Here is a 10,504-nt window from a genome sequence, read left to right on the forward strand (position 1 = left end):
TATTAAGAAAAATATTTATAAATATATTCATGGAAAAATTGCATCTTTAGTCCCTGAGTTATAACCAAGTTCTGACTCAATCCTAATTAAGTAATGGTCGTATCCGAGTTTAGTCCCTCAGTTATGAGTGAAGTGGGGAGTTTGGTCTCAAACGCTAGTGGTGTGTTGACAAATTTAATTTCAAGGGTAAGGAAGTAAATTCCTTAATAAAACTCGTAAACTTAGCCAAAAACATTCCCAAAACCAACAAAAGCCCTAAGTTGTTTATGTAATCAACGAAGAAACCATACTCCCGTTTTTCAAAAAAATCAAATTTCAATATTTCAATTCTATTTATAAAAATCAACTTAAATTACAATTTTTTTACAAATACAAAAATTTGCTCCATAACATGGATAAGCTTGGTATCTTTTCCCTCGATTAGTATAACTCCATGACATTTTGATGGGTAATAAATCATCACATCTACATTGAGAATTATCCCCAAATTGAGGAAAAGATGAAGTACCACAACTAAGAGATGACATCCTATAATTAATGGCTACAAAAATTCATCAATACGGAGAATATTAATTATTTATTTAAACATATAAAATAGAGAAACAACTTACCTATGAATTTCACAGCTTGGAAGTGGACGAATTTGGGATTTCAGAGTTTGGGGAACAAAAAGACCTTCGATTTGAGGTATGAGAAAAAAAGAATGACTGTTGCACAATGGTTTTCAACATAAGAAGGGGATTATAATTTGAAATTCCTATTTTACCCCTTTATTATTAAATTGTTTTTAAGTTTTCCGTTAGCTGCTGACGGAATATTAGCGCTAGGGACCAAACTCACCACTTCGCTCATAACTGAGGGACTAAACTCGGATACGGTCAAAACATAGGAACTGAGTTGAAACTTGGTTATACAGAATGCACTTGTAATACATTTTACTTGCGCTTCGATGTTCAATTATTTACGAAAATGTCACCGCATTTTTTTTAAAAATCAATGTTTCTCATTCATTAAATTTGGACACGTGGACGGATATCAGGCATTCGTATATTCGCACCAGAGTACATATATATATATATATATATATATATATATATATATATATATATATATATATATATATATATATGTGTGTGTGTGTGTGTGTGTGTGTGTGTGTGTGTGTGTGTGTGTGTGTGTGTGTGTGTGTGTGTGTGTACACACACATATATATATATATATTTAAGTTCCAGTGTGGGTGAATGTTTCTCGTGCGGGTGTGTGGGTGATTAATGTGTGTGAGTTTTGTACTTAATGTGTGTGAGTTTTGTGCTTAAAGTGCGTGAGGTTTGTGCTTAATGTGTGTGAGTGTGTAGGGCTTAATGTGCGTGAGTTTTGTACTTAAGGTGCATGAGTCTCGTGCCTAAGGTGCGTGTGTTGTGTGCTTAATGTACGTGAGTGTGTACTTAATGTGAGTTGTTGAAACTTTAAAGTGCATGAGTTTTGTGCCTAATGTGAGTGAGTTTTGTGCTTAAGGTGCGTAAGTCATTTGTGCTTAAGGTGCGTGAGTTTTGTACTTAATGTGCGTGAGTGTGTGCTTAATGTGATTTGTTGTTAAAACTTAAGGTGTGAGTTTTTGTGCTTAATGTGCGTGAATTTTGTGCTTAAGGTGTGTGAGAGTGTGCTTAAGATGCATGAGTTTCGTCCTTAAGGTGCGTGAGTTTGTATTCTGAATATATTTGGTTTGTGTTTTTAATGTGCGTCTGTTGTGTACTTAAATGCGCCAGTTAATGCTTAATGTGAATCCATCCGCACAACCGCACGGGAAGCACCACCTGCACATGATCCCTTCCCTATATACATATATATATATATATATATATATATATATATATATATATATATATGTATATATATATATATATATATATATATATATATATGTATATATATATATATATATATATATATATATATATATATGTATATATATATATATATATATACATATATATACATATATATATATATATATATATATATATATATATATATATATATATATATATATATACTCCCCTTAAAATACAAACTGTGTGCATGTAAGTTTGTTAATGTGTGCACGAGCTAATCCCAAATAGGGTTGGCAGTGTGCCCAGTGTGCATGTAAGTATGTTAATGTGTGCATGTGCTTTGATAGATGGTTGTGATTTCTTCATCATACGCGCTGTGTGCATGTAAGTATGTTAATGTGTGCACGAGCTTTGATGGATGATTGTGATTTTTCCCCCTACGCGCTATGTGCATGTAAGTATGTTAATGTGTGTACGAGCTAATCCCAGAAATTGATGGCAGTGCGCTCTGTAAGCATGTAAGTATGTTAATGTGTGCACGAGCTCAAGTTTGTATTTTAGGGGGTTTGTATTTTAAGGGTGTTTGTATTTGAATGCAACCCTCTATATATATATATATATATATATATATATATATATATATATATGTGTGTGTGTGTGTGTGTGTGTGTGTGTGTGTGTGTGTTTTGTTTTCTATATTTTTTGAAAATGTTGTTTAATTTCTTTGTATCTCATAACCCGTTTTCACTTTCCGTGCAACATAGTTGCTGAGTACTTAATTTATCAGTTGAATATGCATTCAAATTAATACGAATTGTCAAAATAAATAAAATCATTTAGCTTCATCTAAGGATTGCGAATGAAAGTTCAAAAGAAACATAATTAGTACATTACTTATCCTTGTATTTCTGATATAAAACTCATTCAGATGAGCTTATCTCACCGCACGCATCAAATACAAATTCAATTGGCGTATTGAGTCCTACATATATGGCATCTAGGCTCACAACATACCACACTACATAATTAAACGTCTGCATCCACTCGTAAATGAGGTACGGCTGTGTTGATATATGTGCATATATACTTTATAATAATTATGTGGCTAAATTTGTCTCTCATTTAGGTACATAAATAATTATATGATCGGTACAACTTGTGATCCTATATGTTAAATCATTATAAAATAATTAAATAAAAATCATGACCATGTGTAAAACTTCTATGTTATGTATTAGTCACCCGTAAAAGTTACATATTGTGTGTTCATATTCGTGACCTTGTTATTTGGTGCATTTTTCTTGCAATTAAGCTTTTACTTGTAATCCTTCCAGCAACATATATAAACATCTATCAACAAATTGAATAATATTCCTTTGATTTATCCGAATGTATGTTATATATGCTTCAAACACAACTTGTGACCCTAATCTATTAGTAAAAGACGATGTTAATTGCTCATAGATGACGAACTCAAATCAACGCAAACAAGCAATCATAGCATATCTAGATATGTAGTTTCTATGAGAATATATGGTTCCTTTGGTTTTCAAAAAAATAAAAATAAAACAAAACAAAAAAACAAAAAACAAAAAAAAAAAACTTAATTGAAGAGATTATTGACAAAAAAATAGTCATTTCCTTTGACAAGCAAGCATCTTGCAAAATTAAAAAGGAACAGAATTAAGAGGTTTGCGATGGCAGAATTTGGACAACTCATAACAAGATCGATATAAACTAAAAAATTTGTTTGAGTGAGACCCGGGTTTGAGTCTCCATTGAAATTTGTTTTTACATTCAGTTCTAAGCAGATTTGGAAGACCATAGTGCGCAGGACCTGGTTTAGTTGTGCATCCCGGATTTTATTGATTTATTTACGTATGTATTTGTTTGTGTTTTAGATTTAATATTTGGTGTAATCAGGGGTATGTCCCGGTGTCACATGTTTTTGGACATTTTATTTATATTTACATCTCCGATTTGATATAAACTAAAAAATTAATGCATTGACTAAGAGGGAATTGAAATTAAAAATGATCGAGGAGATCACTGTGAGCACAGAAAGATGAAGTCTAGTTGTATGATTAATGGTGGAATATTATATTAAACAAATATATTTCATTTGGGAGGATCGGAGAAGAAAAATTTATTTATTATAAACCCGTATGAGTAGCTCAATTGGTCTAAAAATAATTTGTCACAAGAGACTAAGAATTGATTTTCACCACCAACACTAAATTTAATTGAGTCACCAGGATTTATCATATCCCAAATGCCGGGATAAATGATTCCACCTTTTTGTCACAAGGAAAATAAATTGAAGGGCCACATACCGGCCGGCGTTGTTATTCACCGCCCGTACTAATTATCGAGCTAAAGCCCCCTTAATAAATTGTAAATTATATAATGTTTAGATTACTAGCACCTTTGATTTTTCTCCAAAATTAACGAACAAATTGTTGAAGTTCGAAGAACCCTCAGCCCTCAGCGTATTGTAAATTATGAATTTCTTCTAAATTGTACAAAACAACAACAGTACACTACACTACATACCACACATGTAATAAAATAATAATAATAATAATAATAATAATAATAATAATAATAATAATAATAATAATAATAACTTCATATGCCAACTACCATGCAGTATGATGGCCTTTCGGTTACCACTCTAAATGAATTGTCATGTTTACAATTGAATTCTTGTGGTAGGGGCTTAGATTCTTTGGGCTAAAATTGTTTGAGAAAGTATAGAACATATACTACATTGTAAAGAATCATGAGTATACTTCATATCATTAATAATAATAATAATTATAGGAAAAATGACGTTTTTGACCCCTCAATTGTTTTACTTTTCAAAATTTAGCCCCTGTCAATTGATTTGAAAAAATCTAATCCTTTAGTTGTTAATAATGTGTCACATTTGGTCGCTCATCATGTTATATAATTAGAAATTTTTGTTTTATAATTTTTTTTCATGAGGTTATAATTGTCTATTCCTTTCAACTATTTTCTTCATGAAAGGTTATAAAAGTTGAAAGGAATGGACAATTATAACCTCATGAAAAAAATTTTAAAACAAAAATTTCTAATTATATAACATGAGGGACCAAATGTGGTACATTATTAACAATTAAAGGACTAGATTTGTTCAAATCCATCGACATGGTCTAAATTTTCAAAAGTAAAACAATTGAGGGACCAAAAGTTAGCGCCGTTTTCCCAGTATTATTATTATTATTATTATTATTATTATTATTATTATTATTATTATTATTATTATTATTATTATTATTACTAGTTTTTGCCCCGTGCGATGCACGGCATAAAATTTAAGTAACTTTATTATTGATAATATTTTAAAAACAATAAAATAAAATATTAATCATGAAATTAAAACTTATTCTGAAATGTATTTTTCTTTAACAATACTAAATTGTTTGTTATATCGAACATCACATACTGTTAGCATATATTATAAAGAATTGTGTTATAACATACCACATGAGATTTAAAAAGTGTACATTAAAATAATTATACACACACACACACACACATTTTTATAAAAAAAATTTTAAAAATTAGGAAATCAAACAATATACAATAAAAAATTATGAAATTAGATTTTCTTATATATAAAAACATTTATTAATATGATTTGCAATTAAAGCCTATAGTACATATACTTGACAATATATAAATAAAAAATACAATATCATCATCATACATTGAAACTAACTACGAAAATCTTTTCTTAAACATTGCTTAATAATAATAATTATATACGTACAACATATATAAATCTAAACTAAATATGAAATATTTCATGACATGAAAGAAAAAATAAAACCTGCAATGCTAAGCCCAATAAAAATTTAATTATCTATCCATATAATCCAGTTACGTTGCATTTCAGCCCAATACCCGAGCTCATTAACCCAATTATAAAACCTGATTACCAAACCCTAATCCATATTTTTTGACGATTGCGCTTCCGTCTACTCTGTTGCGTTCTTCATTCTCTCTAAAATGTTCACTGACTTACGCGAACCTTCTCTGTTTTCGGCGTCTTGACATACTCGATTTTAAATCATCGCACGTCCAAGTAATTCACTGCTAAAAAACTTTTCAAATAATCTGACAGTAGCTTTCGGCCGTTGTTGAATTGCTTTCTTTCCCAAATGCCGATCTGAAAAATCGGGTGACCGGAACATATCTAAAACAAACTAATAAATACAGTATCATCAGGTAAAACTTATTGTTTAAAACGAAATTAAGAAATACATCATATTTTCTAATTACTTAATATCAGTTCAATAATTATTTGTTTAAACTTATTCGTCTCTCCAATATTATTGTTCATGCAACTGATTTAGATTTTAAAAAACGTTTTTTTTTTTCAATTTAGTAATTGATTTAGTAACTTTTTTTTAAAAAACCCTCTCAAAACTATATTAGAATGAACAATTAAATTGTTGTCGATCAACAAAATTGTAAGAATAAAAAAACAGGTTAATCTTATTTTTTAAAATCGGATACTCTAATTTTTTTCAGTAAACAATAAATTAATTTATATAATAAAATGTTAACTTAAAAATACTGGAATGTATTACCTGCTTCATCATTAAATAACAATAATTGTAGATTAACATGTATTGAAAATAGATAAGTATGCTGCATTATATACCTTAAAATGATGCAATTTCATTTAATTGGTATTTAATACCTTAAAATGATGCAATTTTATTTAGGCGGGAAATTGATTGGCAAAAAACATTTTGCTATTATATAGAGTAAGATTATTATTATTATTATTATTATTATTATTATTATTATTATTATTATTATTATTATTATTATTATTATTATTATTATCATTATTATTACTACTACTATTATTACTATTATTATTACAACAACAACTACTACACTACAGTACTCATAATAATAATACCCCGCATGGTCAAATTTCAAAGACGACCCTTAATGTTGTCATATGCAATGACTATTAACAAAAGTCAAGATCAAACGTTATTACATGTGGGTTTGCTACTAAAGAAATCGATCTTTGTACATGGTTAGTTATACATTGCTGCTTCTTGAATTAACAATTCAGATGATTTGAAAATATTAATTGCAAATGACTCAAGCTCAATTTGTACATCAACAACTAACATTGTGTACCATGAAGTTTTCAATAATTTGTAATTTTATAATTCTTTGCATTTTAATTTATACAAAATAGGTAATTGTTTAGTATTTTCCTTGCATGTAGTGATGTAGATATCTAATTTTTATTAATTAAATTAGACAATTTATATAAATATAAATGTTTTCATTATACAAAAGTATAACTAATATTTAGTCCGTGGATCGCACGGGTTAATTACTTACTACTAATAATACCCCAACCGGGGGCGGAGCCAGGATTTGTTGGTGCAGGGGGCGATCACTGCGGTTGCCATCGTCAACTGAGGAAACGAAAGAAACGACTTAGGCATTTAACTATCATTTAACTACTACAATATCTAAATTTTTTGTTGTTGTGAGGACCGATGAATGAATGAATCCATCTTCAATAATGAATAATTCATAACAAAAATTCAAAGATTTTTCAAGAATAAAAAAGAAATAAAAAATTACCTATAAATTTGCAGGTTGAAAATTGAAGAAAATCTGTTTGCATGTCTGTGTATTGCATTTCTGGTTTACAGGTTTGGAATTTGGATGGTTTGAGTATAAAACTTAGCAATCATTATTGTGTGGACCATAGTCCACACAATCTGTATGGACCAGTATTGTATGTTATAAAATAATATTTAGTACAAAAATGATGTATTCTTAGTATATTAATAATGTACATTGTATTTAGGGAAAGTACATTATTGTGTAATGTACATTCAATACACAAATAATGTACATTTAGTATATTAAAAATATACTTTTTGTTATGATCAACACAATAATTTACCAAATTCTAGTATAGAAATTTTCCTTGAGGATAGGAAATTATATATATTGGTGAGGAGGCCACAAAATAACTATTATAATAATATTAATAAAAAAAAATTGTGGAGAGGTGCCAAACCATTGGAAGCAGGTAATTCTAGGGTGCGTTTGGAAACCCGAAAAATGACTTCCGAAAAATGTTTTTCGAGTTTTCAATGTTTGGCAAGAGGGGAGAAAATGAGGTCAATGGAAAACAATGCATTAGTCAAAAGAAAATAGGTATGTTTTGGGAGAAAATGACTTCCCTTTTTTTTTTTTGGGGAAGTCATTTTCCAAGGGATGCACATGCAAAATTTTTTGGGCCTAATTTTTTGCGGACTTTTGCGAGTCGGCCCACTAAACCCGCAAGCTAGGGTTCATGCAACCAAAGCCCGCCCCATGCGGGTTGGCGGGCCGATCCGCGGACTATTGTTTTTAATTCCAAAAAAAAAAAAGTAAAGTCTACCAATAATATTAATTTTTTCATATTTAAAAATTTAAAAAATTACATTTTTTAAAATGTTAATATATATATATATATATATATATATATATATATATATATATATATATATATATATATATATATATCAAAAGAGTGCTATTCACAAAAGGATTTTATCAAAAGTATCAAATAATTAAAATTTTGAAGTATTCAATTCTTTTCATTTTCTGGAAATTGAACCAAACACACAAAGACAGTTTTTCGTTGTGTAACCAAACACTAGAAAAGAAAATATTTTATGAAAAATGACTCATTTTCCAGAAATTATTTTTCTTCTTTCCAAACGAGACCCTAATTCTAAATCCACTGCTACTCTAAACAGGACCCGAAAAATGACCCCAACCAAATTCAGTACATTATTATTATTATTATTGAAATTCCGTACAGTATTTTTATTATTATTATTATTGCATGGCCACATACCGGCGTTGTAATTCACCGCCACTACTGGTTATAAATACAGCATACGTGATCATAAGTGGCATTATGAAATAAAGTACCCATCAGATGGCCCTGAAAATTGAAGTTTATCAGAAAGAGAAAGTGAGGCCATGTTCACCAACTCCCCAAACCTTGAGAAACTGCAAGCTTTCTCTCCTTGATATATTAATCTCGACATTTTATACCCCCATTGTTTTCTTCTACGACTCCCGCGCCGGCGGACCTAGTCGCCACGATTATGATGAGCTCAAAGACTCGCTCATGAAGACACTGTCCGTCTTGTACCCGCTCGCCGGAAGAATTAAAGATGGATCGACCATCGAATGCAACGACGAGGGTGCGGATTTTGTCCGAGCTAAAGTTACCAATTGTGATATGGGTGAGTTTCTCCGGCACCCCAAACTCGAAGATATACGCCAGCTGCTCCCACTTGATCCCTACCCAAATGCTATTCACCCCGCCCAGCCAATGTTAGCTGTTCAGGTCAACAGGTTCCGGTGCGGCGGAACTGCGGTAGCGTTCTGCATTTGGCACGGCCTGGCGGACGGCGGCGCGATGACCGGATTATTTAACACATGGGCGGCAATCAACCGCGGGGAAGAACCCAATTATCCCGGCGGTCTCATCGTGGACGCCTCCACAATTTTCAGGCCGGGGAACTTCGTCAGCTCCCCGCAAAAGCCTCTTTCCCTCAAGAAACCGGGAAAGTACTCCTCGAAAAGATTTGTTTTTGGCAAGCGGGATATCGAGCGGCTCAGGAACGATTATTATCACCCATCGGAGCACCGCCGCCGTCCGTCTCGGGTGGAGGCGTTGTCGGCGTTCATATGGGCGGCGGTGATACGGGCAATTCTACAGGCGAACCCAAACCTCAAGACGCATTTGTTGACAAACGTGGTGAACTTGCGAAAGAAGTTGAACCCGCCATTCCCTTCGCAGTGCCTAGGCAACATCAACCAAGTGGTGGCAGCTCGGTGGGAATCGGAAGCCGACGGGGGTGGAAGAGTTACTGCCGGGTTTCTTGTAGGAAGAGTCGCGGAAGCCATCCACAAGGTTACCGACGACTACGTGAGGGAAATGCACGCCGAGGGTGGGTATCTTAGAGCCCTATTAGGAGTAACAAAGACACTTCATAATGCGGATGAGATTAAGGTTTTAAGTATAAGTAGTTTGTGTAATATTTCGTTTTCTCAAGTTGATTTTGGGTGGGGCAAGCCGATATGGATTGGTCTGGGTCATACACTGGAGAACTCGGCTATTTTCATGGATGCAGAAGATGAGGGAATAGAAGTGTGGATTGGGTTGACACAAGAGGTTATGTGGAATTTAGACAAGGACATAGAATTTCATGCTTATGTGTCTTTCTCTCAAATTGTTTCCGAACCGTCTTGTCCTCTGCAGTCTGCACTCTAGCTGGAGGATGGAGAAAGGCTGGTTTAGGCTGGAGCGGATGCATAGCATTTGGTTTATGGATGTAGCTGGACTCTAGAGGATAGGAATTGAAGGGCAAATTAAATTAAAATAAGAATTTTAATTGCAAATTAAATTATATCATGCACCAGGGCGCACAATGGTCCAAAACGACGACATTTCAATAAGTTGGTGGGGGAGTTAACGTGACACGGACACTCATCTGTTCGTGCAATTCTGTTAAAGTTTTTTTTATTTTTATGTGTATTATGTTAAGAGGTTATGTGTATTATGTTAAGAATTTATATGTATTGTATATTAG

At 32.2% G+C, this 10,504-nt stretch overlaps 1 protein-coding gene across 1 annotated transcript; it reads left to right on the top strand.

The window, feature by feature from the left end:
- Nucleotides 1-8,838: 8,838 nt before the first annotated feature.
- On the top strand, nucleotides 8,839-10,185 carry LOC109175104 (vinorine synthase-like). Its single transcript, XM_019324353.1, has one exon. It carries the CDS (start codon nucleotides 8,839-8,841, stop codon nucleotides 10,183-10,185), a length of 1,347 nt encoding a protein of 448 aa, XP_019179898.1.
- Nucleotides 10,186-10,504: the final 319 nt, after the last annotated feature.

The sequence above is a fragment of the Ipomoea nil genome, unplaced genomic scaffold, assembly GCF_001879475.1.
Source record: "Ipomoea nil cultivar Tokyo-kokei standard unplaced genomic scaffold, Asagao_1.1 scaffold0684, whole genome shotgun sequence".
In the NCBI taxonomy this organism is placed as follows: Eukaryota; Viridiplantae; Streptophyta; class Magnoliopsida; order Solanales; family Convolvulaceae; genus Ipomoea; species Ipomoea nil.